The sequence below is a fragment of the Neopsephotus bourkii genome, unplaced genomic scaffold (assembly GCF_033783945.1).
Source record: "Neopsephotus bourkii isolate Nb327-2 ecotype Australia unplaced genomic scaffold, CSIRO-AGI_Nbou_v1 NB_1031, whole genome shotgun sequence".
NCBI lineage: Eukaryota > Metazoa > Chordata > Aves > Psittaciformes > Psittacidae > Neopsephotus > Neopsephotus bourkii.
In genome coordinates, this window is record NW_026901520.1 from 151,992 (window position 1) to 164,958 (window position 12,967).

A 12,967-nucleotide genomic window follows, 5' to 3' on the forward strand; every position below is an offset into this window, starting at 1 on the left:
AAGCATCCTGCTAGCATGATGGCTTAAGAAGCAAAGCCTGGCACCTGTTCTAGCAAATGGGACTTCTTGTAGTGAAGAAAGGCATGGGGATGGAGGAGCTGCTGTGCAGCTGCCTTTGATTTTTGTTATTTCCCTTCTTGTTCCCTTTGGGGTGGGGGGGGGAACCTATATCTCTCACTGAACTTTTAATTTTCATGGAAAGCTTCACCAGAAAGATGAAACTCAGCTTCTGGGTAGATTTCATAAGTCTGAACAGATGGATTTTGATAGCTACGCAGATCACAAAATTAAATCCACTTTATTTTCATTAAAGCAGTACAGGAATTAACTTAGACACATTAAATAAAGGGTGTAGTGCAGGTTTCTGGTTTAAAGCTGCTGGATATTTCTGATTTGACATGTTAGCGGTAGGCCACTGGCTTGTAAGGGGGGGTAATGGGACATAAAGCTGAGCTGCTTAGATTTGCTTATTGCTGAAAAATGTGATAACTTCTGCTTGGAGGGAAAGGAAGCAAAACCAAACATTGATGCAGCAGTATTAATTACGTTTCCATCTGATGGGAGCCCTGTGCAGAGGTACACTTCAGCTGGAGACTAACCGCTAGCCCATTTCACTCTTCATCGAGTAATCCTTAGTTGTGTGCATTTAAACATGATCTAATGCAAAGCAACTACCAAGAGGGGAGCTGGAAGCATTAATTCAGACCTGTTCCAGCGTGATGACTCAAACTGATCTGGTACTGCTGGCCTTCATTTCCCTGATGCAGGGGTGGGGAGGAGCAGAAGCTGGCTGGAGATGAGTGAGGCTGGAGGAGACCTTTGGATGGGACGTGGATCTCAAGAGCAGCAGGAGAAGTTCTCATTTCTAAAAGGCCCTGACCTCTTGGGTGAGGCTGTGCTTGAAGGGGGTGGAGCACCTGTAGAATACCTGTAGAAACTGAGGCTGAGCCACAGAGGTGGTATTTGGGGAGAGCAAATGAACAGCCTCTCATCATCAGCCAGTGCTCAAGCTGAAACACTTACTAGTTTAAACCAAATTATCATGGTTCTTGTGCCATAAAATAAATCAAAGACTGTTCAGTAACACCATTATTACAGTTCCCTCCTTTCCTGGAAGAGTCACAAGCAATTGAGACTGGAAGACAGTAACTTTAAAAAAAAAAAGCAAAGAAATAATAAAGAGAGAGCAGCCTCTGGTTGTGTCCTTGTGTAAAGCTCTGCCTGCCGTTCCCTGTCTCTCCTAAGGGAATTGAAGCTGACTTCACTGCTAGTGTTTGACATTCTATGAGTTTTATGATACCTGTTACCCTAAATGTAATGTTTGCAGAATTGCTCTGCTTATGCCTGGAACCTGGCAACAAATGGTTTTGGAAATGGCAGACATAAACCACGGCATTTGGGAGATTGGATGCATACTCCTGTGTAGTGCAGAGGTAAAACTGTGCGGTGCCGTGTGAGGCTGTCTGCTGGACCCTGCTTTGGTGTCTGTGAGGCAGGGTAGCACTGTGGGACCAGTGGGACTGGGAACGCTGGTGGGGAAAGGAGTTGGGTGCCTGGGTGTCTTTGCTATAATGCTTGGGAAATTGGTATGAGGGACTGGGATGGAAAAGAGGATTAAATTCAGCATTGCTGGAACATCTGTCTTTTCTTGGGCATAATTGTATACTAATAAAGATGGAATGAGCCTCTGCACAGAGTTTTGGGAAAGCACCTCGTTGGGAGGAACCTTGGCGCTTCAGTCAAGCAGCCACTTCTCACTTCCATGTGGAAGACTGAATGGTACCTCCTGAACTGCCTTTCAGCAGGGTTTCTGCTGGGTGTGAAGGAGAGAGGTGGAATTCTTTCTTGCAAAAGCAGTTAAGGACATCAGAGTTCAGCATTGACAGCTGATGGTTGATGATTGTGTAGCCAGGTTATTTGGCTGCCAGTGTAATTAATGAGCTCAGTTACAACTCGGTCTTTGTGGGTACCCTACAGGTGTACATTAGAATCACCCCCAAAGTATCTGCTTCCCAGTGCAGGCTATCATGTTGGAGGTAAGGGAGCTGCACAGTGATGCCTGCTTGCCAGCCCAGAGCAGAACAAAACCCTGGCCATAAGGGAAGAGCTGGTGTGGTAAGGAATGTGGCAAGTCTTCCTTGATATCCTTGGACACCAGTACATTTTTGTATTTATCAGCTTGGGTCTGGCCTTCTGGCCTACGTAGAATTTAATCATACAGAATATTTGCTCTCTGTCCCCCTGCCCCACAGCATTTATTGTATTCAATTTAACGCAGTAATTGATTTCCTACAGTGTGTAAATTAGCTCGTTGGAGTATAAATAGTTTCAAGGGTTCAAATATCTCTATGGAAAACCATTAGGCTTCACTGAATCTTTTCCATTAAAGTACAGAGTCACAGGAAGTAAACAAAATTTGCTTCATAATAAGGGCACTGGATGTGAAAGCAAAATGATGCAAATTAATATCTTCAGACCCAGTCACTGAAAAAAGCTTTATGTAAAATCTGAACAGAAGTCACTTATCTTGCTAGAATTGCCTTGGACGACTTCATTCCACAATAAAACATCAAACTGTTGTATAATTGCACCCTAAATACCTCACTAAGTGGTAATACAGATATAGAAAAGCAGAGTGAAATAGCAAACAGATTTTTATGCAGTGCTTTCTTTTCCATTCAGAAAGTTTGCAGAGTAGTTGAGTACAATACAATTAGCATACTGCAATTACTGATTTGGTCAAGGTATGGCAACACTGTGAGGAATTTCTTCATCCGTGTGTGCTGGGAATTGTTTGACACTGCAGCATTGGACACAACACATTGGTTTTTTTGAGTTATACATACATGTATATATATATATAAAACCCTTCCATCCCTCTGGTCCCTTTAGCTTTGGTTCGAATGTTCCCAAGATTGGAGCAGTTGACTTAAAAATACTGGAATCCTTTGCAGCTTCCTCCTTACTCCCCCTATGGCACCCAAGTACCAGCACCACTGCATAGATCTGCAACTATTTACATAGAATTTCAGAATAGAGTATAAATAGCAATATGGTACTTCTGCCTCAAGAAATCAGATTGCTCCTGAAGAATGAGGTGTGTGTGTGTGTGTGTATATATATATATATATATTTCTATATGATTTCTTTAAACATATACTAGTTTAAATTCTGTCCCACATCAAGTAAGAAATGAAACATTTTCCAGTGAACTATTCTCTAACCTAATTATATTATCCTAATTTACCAGAAGGTAAGGGATTGGGGGGTTTAAACTGGTAGTTACCTTGAATTTAGGAAGAGGGAGGACAAGTGAGAGCTTATATTACAGGGGCTAATTCTGTCTCCAGAGAAACCAGTGGAGTTAGTGCATGAAAATAGCTTTCAGGCGAGAGGAAGCCTCAGCTGGGGGAGGGAGCGGGGGGACAAAGAGAGGCTTCTTCTTCCCTTCCCTCTTCTCCTCACCCTCTCGCTTGATATTTACTTTTAATTAAGAGAAACTTGCATTAAGGGTATTTACACATGAAATGCTGTTTGTTCATAGGCGTATGTAATTAGCCTGAATTCATGAAAAGCAGCAGCGAGGCAAACCAGGGAGCCGATAAGAATTGAATGCACTTAATATTTCAAATCGATCCTGTTGTACTGAGCCTTCCTAAACAAGCTGCGCTGCCACTTTGTAAGTGCCTGGAGAGTCCTTCCTGCTCATTTGTGACCATCCTCCTAATTTGTGATCATCCTGCTCATTTGTGACCATGTGAACTGCTCCTTTCTGTAGCTCCTCTGAGCTTTAGCAAGGTCCAGTTAAGCCAAACCAAATGTGCAGGTAGGAAAACTGCATTTAAAATAAATCTCCCACTCCCCAATGCACTGAATTTCCCACCTGGACCCTTTGCTGCTCCTTTCTTGTTTCCCCACCCTTCTTTTGGTTTGTATTTTTAACTGGAGTGAGATTATCAGAGGAGGAAAATCCTCCTCCAGGGCTGCCTTTAAAGTGACCGGAGCCAGCTGGAGCAGTTGGGATCCTCCAGCTGCAGTGGAACAAACGGAGCGTATGTCCCCCCGCAGAGCTCTGTGCCCTCTCCAGCATCCTTCCCCTCGCACTGCTTTCAGTAGCAAAAGTCAAATATGGAGACTCAGGTCTAAATGTTTACACACAATCATAGAATTACATAAACATGAAACATCTTACAGAGTTTGAGGTGAGCATCTTTTGAGACTTTTCAACATTAGGAGTGCAAGTTTAATGTAATCCATTGCATCTTTAACACTGAAAATAGTATGGGTTTATCGTTTAAAAAAAACCAAACCAACTTAAAAATACTGCACCACTCCATAAACAATGTTTCCATTAAGGAGCTTGGAAAATTAGGCTTTATGTCAACGTCTGTAAAAATTAGACTCTGATGTAGGTCCCCTACAATTTTAAAATAGGTTACTTATCTGGTTTCATTTGGGATGGCATATGGGTATTATACTTCACATTCTTTGTATGGCAGCTGCTGACACTTGCACTGTCCGTAGCCGTTAATGATGATGAAGGGTCCTTCGTGGGTGGGTTCATATTCATTATAGGGTCCTTGGTCTGACATATTTGCCATATGCAGCCGCGTTTGGGAGCGGAGCTGCCTGTGGTTTTGAATCATTGAGCACTGCCTGATTCTTCTTAATGTGGGAGGGCAGCACTTCCTGGAGATGAACACTATAAAAATGATAAAAAAGAAAGAAAACAATAAAGCCATTGTTCCTGTAATTACCCTCTGAGTGAAGATGGCATTGTTTGGCTCAGGGAAATGTTCTTCGGTGGTAACGACCATGCCTGCTGTAGTTGGAATCTCTTTGTCTCCCATATGGAAATGAGAAGAGCTTATTCTTTTGGGGTACTCGGTAGTCGGAGCTGCGTACGTCGGAGCCACGGTCGTAACAACAGTTGATAAATTCCAGCAAAGCTGAAAACCATAGACTGCATCCAGAATATCCTCTCCCTGGGTGTGGTCGGGGCTGTGGCAGAGGATGGAGTGCTCCCACCGACCTTGGAAGCCACTCAGCCAGGTGGCTAAAGCGCAGATCTTGGGGCTGCATTCCCACAGATTGCCGGAGAGGCCCACGGTGGTGAGGGACATCAGGGAAGTCAGGATCTTGGAATCCAGGGTGGTGAGCTTGTTGTTATCCATGAGGAGGGTTTTCAGGTTAGGCATAGTTTCAAAGACGGAGAGGTCGATGGCTTTGATTTCGTTTCCAGTCAAATCGAGCTTTTCTAAGGTGCCCCAGGTCCACTCCATCCCACATGTCAAGTTGCTGATTTTGTTCCACTGCAAGAAGAGCGTGTGCAGGCTGCTCAGCCGGAGGAAGTGAGCAAAATTAATCTTTGTCAGCTGGTTGTGCTCGAGGTGAAGCTCCCTCAGCTTGATTAATCCTGCAAATCCATTGCGAGCCAAACTTCGCAAGCGGTTTGTGCTCAAATCCAGGAACTCCAGGCTACGACAGTCCCAAAACAGGCGGACCGGGATGGTCCGCAGGGAGTTGGATCGCAAGTGCAAGGTCTGTAGCTTGCGAAGGCCGTAGAAGAGCTCGGGGTGCAGAGAGGATAACTGATTAAAAGAGAGGTCCAAATTCTGCAGGTTAAGCAGCTGGCTAAAAGTTGTGTTTGGCAAATGAAAGATTTTGTTGGAACTTAAGACTAATTCCTTAAGTTTATACAGTCCTTGAAAAGAATCTTCTCTGACTGTTGCAATTTGATTATGATCTAAGTGAAGCCAAGTAAGTTGACTGAAGCTTGCAAATTGATCCCTTTCAAGTTCAGAAATATAATTGTGCCTCAGTGACAAACCTAGCGAGCCCTTTTCAGTGGTGTTTGGCACTGAGTGATACCCCTGAGAGTCACAGTAAAAGAGCAGCTTCTCACAGCGACATTTTGGTGGACAAGCCATGCCCAAGGCAGGCAGCATTTTTAAAACCATACTCATTGCATATAGTGCTGCCAGCATACGAGCCCCTAATGGCCACTTGAAATGTAAGCCTGCAGAATATAATTTAGGAAAACAACAAGATAGGATAGCCTGATCAGTACACTTGGAACATCACGGTGGAAGATTTCACTGCAGATAACATTGCCATGCATTTCCGACAAGCTAATTCTAAATGCAAGAAACAACTTACTATGAAAAACAGAACACTTGGATATTACACTGAGGAGCAGTCTTTAGCTCTATTACAGTGTCAAAATCGGAAAACATATCTTTTTTTTTCATAAGGTTCAGTGCAAAAAAATTGCCTTTAGCATCTACCGGCTCCTCTCCAGCCCAGCCAGTCATTCACTACCCAAGGTATAGAGAAACGCAGAACTTACCCATTCTTTTGAGTACATTGGAGGTTGCATTCAGTCGTAGTTTTAGACTCAACGTAGTGAGTCTGTAAAAGGCTCTAATGTAAGACAGCCTTTGAATAATTTACCGGGTTCAGTGTCCTTTGATATTAGTGCAAAATCGAATCCACGAGGCTCTCTTGCAATATTCCTTTAGAAATCACTGGCTTGATCTCCTCTGACAGGTCGGCAATCTTTAATTTGAGGCTTAATACAAGTTTCCGTCCTCTGTGGCTGCTCAGCTGTTTAAGTGAAGCTCACGTTCTCTCTTTCCCCGGCTGTGGCTTCCTTTAGTCCTAACTTGTTGATGGCAGATGGGTGGCTTATTGCTGAGAGAAGCTCCTGTAGTAGCATGAGTGCATTTACTGAAAGGCTTTTCAGGGAAGCGGCACAAGAATGGATTTGCTTATGCGCTGCGACCACACAGGGCTGTATATAGGCTGACGTCACCTGGTGACGTTCCTTTTGTTTGGGTTTTCCAGAAGCTTTGCTGTTTTAAAGCATTGTGGTGCATACTGTGATCGTGTTAAAGACCACCGGTAAGAGGAGAGGGGGAGAAAAACCAACAGCAGGAGTCCTTCGTCCCCACGACTGAAGGAATAGGGAGGACTTGCAGCGCCAGCTCCCCCCACATCCGTGCTGGCTGGAGCCAGTTGGCGTTGGGAGCCGCGCAGAGCTGCGGTTGGAAGCTCCTTGGTGCTCACTGCTGCCGGTTTCTCTTAAGTATCAGAGCATAAAAGGAACTTTGAGATGCAAAATAAACACGGTGTGAATAGAGGAGGCTGGTCAGCACCGGCTTTTCACTGAGGTGAGAGGGGTTTGGCAGCTTGAAGCTCTGCCTGGTAACTGTGTGTGACTGTGGTCCCTGCAGAAGTGGTAAGGGGAGACAGGACAGGGGTTTAGGTGAGTGTGCTGTGTCCAAGTGCAGCACACAGCCCAGGGCGAGGGGCAGCGGTGGGCAGTTCAAGAGATGAGAAAGTTCTGGAAAAAGCAAAGCTTGCGTTCGGGTGCAGGAAAAATTTAATTGGAATCCAGCTTGACAGCAGGCAGTTATGAAACGAGAAAATCTATTTTTTCCCCTGCAAACGGTGGCTTTTGTACTTGCTTTTTTCCTGGGGACTGGAGTGCAGGAGAGGGAAGGGTGAGGTTGGTGTTCGCAGTCAGGGCTCAGGGCGGTTGGAGGGCTCCCTCCTGGTCACTGCCTCCATTCTGGTATTCTGTGCTCCCTGTGGAATGGGGGACATGACCTCTGTTAGCATCCCACTGTGGGGCAGGTCCCTGACAGTTAGCTGGGTGGGTTAGTTGCAGGAATCTGCATTTGCAGAGGCAGTGACCAGCAGAGCTGCCTGTGCTGGTGCAGCAGAGCCAGGCTCTGGCCAGAGGTGAATGTGCGGTGTGACTGCTTGTTTTAGAAGTTCATTGCTGTTGTCTCTGCTGTGCTCTGGGGAGACCCCCCCTGCAGTCCTGATCCAGCTCTGGGGCAGCAGCACAAGAGGGACCTGAAGGGAAACCTGGAAGAGGGGCTTGGGACAAGGGCCTGTAGGGACAGGCCAAGGGGAATGGCTTGAACCTGCCAGAGGGGAGACTGAGCTGAGCTCTTAGGCAGAAGCTCTTCCCTGTGAGGGTGCTGAGGCGCTGGCACAGGGTGCCCAGAGAAGCTGTGGCTGCCCCATCCCTGGCAGTGTTCAAGGCCAGGTTGGACACAGGGGCTTGGAGCAAGCTGCTCCAGTGGAAGGGGTCCCTGCCTGTGGTAGGGGTTGGAGCTGGATGAGCTTTAAGATCCCTTCCCACCCAGACCAGTCTGGATTCTATGACCTCAGGATATGGGATGAGCTGATGATAACAAGCTTTATGTGCTGATGGAGGGAGGTGATGAATTTCATGAAATGGAAGATATTTAAGTAGTTATTATCTTTTGTTAAGAAGCTTTGGCTCCATAGAGGTAGTTATTTATATTAAGACTTGCTGTTTTCTGCCTGCTTCTCCCATGTAATACAACCTGTGGTACTTCTTTTGTCCTGTCTTGAGGGGGCTTGAAGGGAAATGCAGAGTTGAAGTAAAGGGAGAAGGTGAACTCTTTAAAAAACAGACAAGAAAGGAAACCTCAAATCCACCCAGAAAGCAAAGCAAACTACAAAACCTCGCTCCAACTCATCAGGAAAGTAACTATCTTTAATGATCAAGCAAACCAGGAAATACTAGATAAGGTTTTTGAATTGCTCTGCCATACTTAATATTCCCACATTTGCTCTAGAGTGAGAGAAATCCATGCAAAGAATTTACATGAACATTGAAAAGAACAAACCAATTTAAAGAGTTTTTTCATGGTTCATGTTCATGGTACCAAAAGTAGAGGAGCTGGAATCCCACCTGGGCAACAGTTAGCTGCCAGCTGTTGGATGGAGATACCACACCAGAGTGCCTGTGGTTGTGCTTCTGGGGGCAGCTCCCCCAGTGCAGATCCTCACTCGAAGTGTTGATTTGAATTATAACACTTAAATACAGTAGTATTTAAAGACAAGGTGCCAAAGGGTGTACTTAAAATGACAATAGCCAGAAAATCCAGTGTTGCTGCTCTCCTGTGCTCCCTCTTTTTGCTGTTACCAGGAGGGTGAAATTTGTTATCTTTTGGGAAGGGTTTGCTTTTTTGCATCGTATCTGTTGGTAGAATCCTCCCACATCAAGATTGTGTAATTTGGCACAGAGTTAAGAGTTAATGTTCAAACAGGGTAGGTTGCTGCCTTTCTAAAGCACTCCATTCTTTGGCCTGTAACCAAGCAAGGGCTATTTAGCACCTTGCCAGCGAGTTTCCTGTTTGGGAAACTGTTAATGTGAACTTTATGGGTGCTTTTCTTAGGGAAACGTTTATATGTGCACTTGTTGTGAAACAACAGATAGTACTGAAAGTGTGGTCTGATTCTCTGAAGTCTGGAACTCTGCAGTAGTGTTCATGTTGTTCCTCGGGTGCTGCCTGGGTGTCAGGATGTTACTAGCTGGGAATAACCCCCAGTTGTCCACAAATGTCATGCAGTTGTGTTTCTCCTGAGACTGAAAACTCACTTGCAAGTGGAGGAAGACCACGTATATGTGTGTGCTATCTGGGAGCTTGTGCCGGAACGGGTGCTTCTGAGTACTGGCCTGAATCATAGAATCCCGGAATGGTTTGGGTTGGAGGGGACCTTAAAGCTCACCCAGCTCCAACTCCTGCCACAGGCAGGGACACCTTCCACTAGAGCAGCTTGCTCCAAGTCCTGTCCAACCTGGCCTTCTGAATCCTTATGTGCAACATGGAGAGGGGACATGGCATGCCTGCCTCAGGAATAAGCATGCTAGGACCTTTTGGGGGCTTCTCCCTTGCCCTGCTTTCCCAGCAGCAGCAGAACTGGTTTTCCTGTTAAACCCACACACTGGAAAAGCAGAATTGCACCCTGAGGCTAGCGCTGTCATTTAGTTAGGCTGACATCTTGTGGAAGCCTTCCTAGTGTATTAAGAACAACAAATAAGCTAATTTTCCTTGATGTACACGGGGGCTGTATGATGTTCCTGTGCTGTGGGCTCAGAGGATGGCCAGCCCTGGAGCTGCAGGCAAGGCTGGGCACTGGGATTGCAGCACGTGTGTGCCCCATGTGGACAGACAGCTCACCCTTTTCCCTGAAGGAATGATTGCCTTAATTTCTGCTGGATGTTACCATGTTGGGGATCACAGGAGTCTTTGCTGCTTCTTTGCTAACAGCCTTTGTGTTGTTGGTAAGTCTGTGAGGTGAAGGTGACAAGCACAGAGGTGTGGCTGTAGCACTGCTGTGCATGTACTGTCACTTGGATGTGCTGCCATGGAGCTAGGTTAGCAGTGAGCCCCAAGAAGTGGACATAGGAGAGAAAAGGTGATCCATCATCCACAGGCATGTCCAGCTCTTCAGGGCAGCTGCAGAGGTCCTTTGGGTGAAGGCAGTGACAGGATGGGACAGGGCGCCACGGGCTGGGTGTCGCTGTCTTCATGGGAGTAAGGGCACACGTGTGCTGCTGCATAGCATGGTGACCGTCACTTCTCTGTCTGGCAGCTCTGTCCCTGGCTCTGGTTGCACATTTTAATCCCTTTTTGTGGCAGGGTGAGTGCAGGAGCCAGCCTTCCCCTCTCCATGGGTGCTGTAGGGCCGCCGTGGCTGCAGCCTGGCACTGGGGAGGCATGCTGGGATGGGAGCAGTATGGCCAGCAGCCCAGGCTGCTTTGTTCAGATTCTAGGTGATGCCATGGTAGTCCCCATGCTCAGCTGAGCTATGGCCTTGCTGCAGGAGACTCCTTCCTCCTACAAACCAGTGCATGGTTCTGTTTCCTCAGCCAGCAGATCTCGGATATGAAAACAGCACGGAAATTCACATGTCATACTTGGCTGCTTACCCTTCCTGGTCTTGAATCAGCACTATAATATCTGGAATTCATTTGCCGCTGTAATATAATGAAAAAGGAGGTATGGATGGCTATCCTTCCTAGGCATGCAGTTAGGCCAGGTGGCAAGGCAAAAAGTGACAGACTTAGAGCACTGAATCTCCTGCTGCCCCACAAAGCACGGCTGGGCAACTGCCTCTGCAGTGCCTGCCCAGAGGAGCGGGTGCCAAACTCTCCTTGTCACCTATTAAATCACCATCATTGGCCACGATGCAGCCTGTTGTACAGACAGCTCCAGAGACAAGGAATTCGCAGATTACCTGAAGCAGAAACTTGCCTTCATCCCATCTTACTTAGGTAATGGCATGGTGGGTGGCAGGCAGGGCAGAGCAGTGCTCAGTCACACAGCGGTGGCACATCTGGCTCACATCTGGGTGCTGATTTGGGGAGGAGGGATACAGGGCTCTACAGGGGTGGTGCAGGGCAGGAAGCCCTATTTCTCTCTCTGCTTTTACCTTAACCTAAACTGGTGGTGAACCATGGAGATTAACAATGACAGGGTTTGTAACTTACCTCTAAAAACATGGCTTTGTGAATAACTCGTTGTAATACATGTGCTGCTGATCCTGGCAACATTCATGCACTGCCAGCACCATGCTCTGCTACCTTTATAAATCAGCTGGTGTTAGATCAGTAGCTGTAGGAAAAACTTGGTTCCGTTTTTTGTTTGTTTGGATTCTGATGGGAGGCCTACAGAGGGAATGCTTTGTGACAGGATGGTGATTCCACTGCCTCCCTCTATACAAATCCCCTTCTTTGCTTTAAAACATTATAACGAACCCCAGTGGGGATAGCGGTGTGAGCTGGAGCGGCAGGGATGCAGCAGTTACTGCTTGTGTTGTTTTCCAAGCAGGGAGCAATGGTGGTGGAAGAGCAGAGATTGCAGAGGGGTGGGGGAAACAAGCAATTTTTAACACCAATTCAGGCCTCTTTGATAAAGATCTGATTTAATTTAACTTAAATTTGCACTGTAGCTAACTTTATTATCTATGATACTGGGCAGAGCTGTGGCATCATACTGCAAAATGACTGACATGTTCAACATGACCCTGTTAAATCTGCGGAATCTGTTAGCTGCTTTCTGACTGCAGAGCTTGTGGTTCCCTCACAGAGCTGGGGGCTGAATATCTAAAAATCCTGTTAGTAATCTGAATGTTCAGGCTCTACTATTGTGAGTCCTACTAATCCTGTGGATAAGAGAAGCTGATAGCTGGGATGTGTTGCACTGCCAGGTTGTTAGTTGGGTTCTCTGACAGGCTGAGAGAGCTGGGCTGGTTCAGCTTGGAGAAGACAAGGCTCATTAAGGGGAGACGTTAGAGCAGCTCCAGTGCCTAAAGGGGCTACGGGAAACCTGGAGAGGGGCTTGGGACAAGGGCCTGTAGGGACAGGCCAAGGGGAATGGCTTGAACCTGCCCGAGGGGAGACTGAGCTGAGCTCTTAGGCAGAAGCTCTTCCCTGTGAGGGTGCTGAGGCGCTGGCACAGGGTGCCCAGAGAAGCTGTGGCTGCCCCATCCCTGGCAGTGTTCAAGGCCAGGTTGGACACAGGGACTTGGAGCAAGCTGCTCCAGTGGAAGGGGTCCCTGCCCATGGCAGGGGTTGGAACCGGATGAGCTTTGAGGTCCTTTCCAACACAAACCAGTCTGGGTACTACTTCTCAGTGGAAGTTTAGACTAGTGACAAAGACCTATTTTTAATGGTAAGGGAAATTGGCTACTGGAACAAGTAACTTGGAGGTGGTAAACTGTCACTTGGAGCCTTTAAAACATGATTTATTGTGGGAGAGAGAGACACCAGCTCAAACAGGGCTTGTTGAGCTGTAGGGTAGAACCATTGGGTGAAACTCATGGGGTATGTGGGAGCCTGGACAAAGTGACTGTTGTGGTCAAGAATGATCTTGTTCCCTGGAGGGTTCGTGCAGCCACAGGCTGTGCAGGTCATCATGTGCTCCAGCATCCACTGTCCCACTGGCTGCCTCCACTTGTACCTGACAGGGTGTATTTGGTCCTACAGTTTTATGTTTTATGTTTTATATTTCATTTGATGCAGAAAAGGTCGAGAAACTTCAAATGGACAACTTCCTGTCCTTGTCTCCGGGCCAGGTTCAAATTGCCTGTGATGATTTAAGATGTTAATGATAACAGGGTCTCTGTAGGACACCAG

General features: G+C 46.6%; 2 protein-coding genes across 4 annotated transcripts in view; one reads left to right on the forward strand and one right to left on the reverse strand.

Annotated features, from left to right (window-relative positions):
* Positions 1-12,967, forward strand: part of CTNNA1 (catenin alpha 1) — a 104,920-nt gene that overhangs the window by 37,983 nt on the left and 53,970 nt on the right. The gene's annotated exons all lie outside the window — the stretch shown is intronic.
* On the reverse strand, positions 2,407-7,637 carry LRRTM2 (leucine rich repeat transmembrane neuronal 2). Of its 3 annotated transcripts, none has more exons than XM_061360568.1 (2): positions 6,350-7,637; positions 2,407-6,019 (listed from the first exon to the last, which is right to left on the reverse strand). In XM_061360568.1, the coding sequence occupies exons 1-2, from the start codon at positions 6,351-6,353 to the stop codon at positions 4,473-4,475; spliced, it is 1,551 nt and encodes a 516-aa protein (XP_061216552.1). In that variant the 5' UTR covers positions 6,354-7,637; the 3' UTR covers positions 2,407-4,472. The 3 variants fall into 3 exon arrangements, with proteins under 3 accessions (XP_061216552.1, XP_061216554.1, XP_061216553.1); XM_061360570.1 differs by having other exon boundaries at positions 2,407-5,570; positions 6,350-7,630; XM_061360569.1 differs by having other exon boundaries at positions 2,407-5,591; positions 6,350-7,630.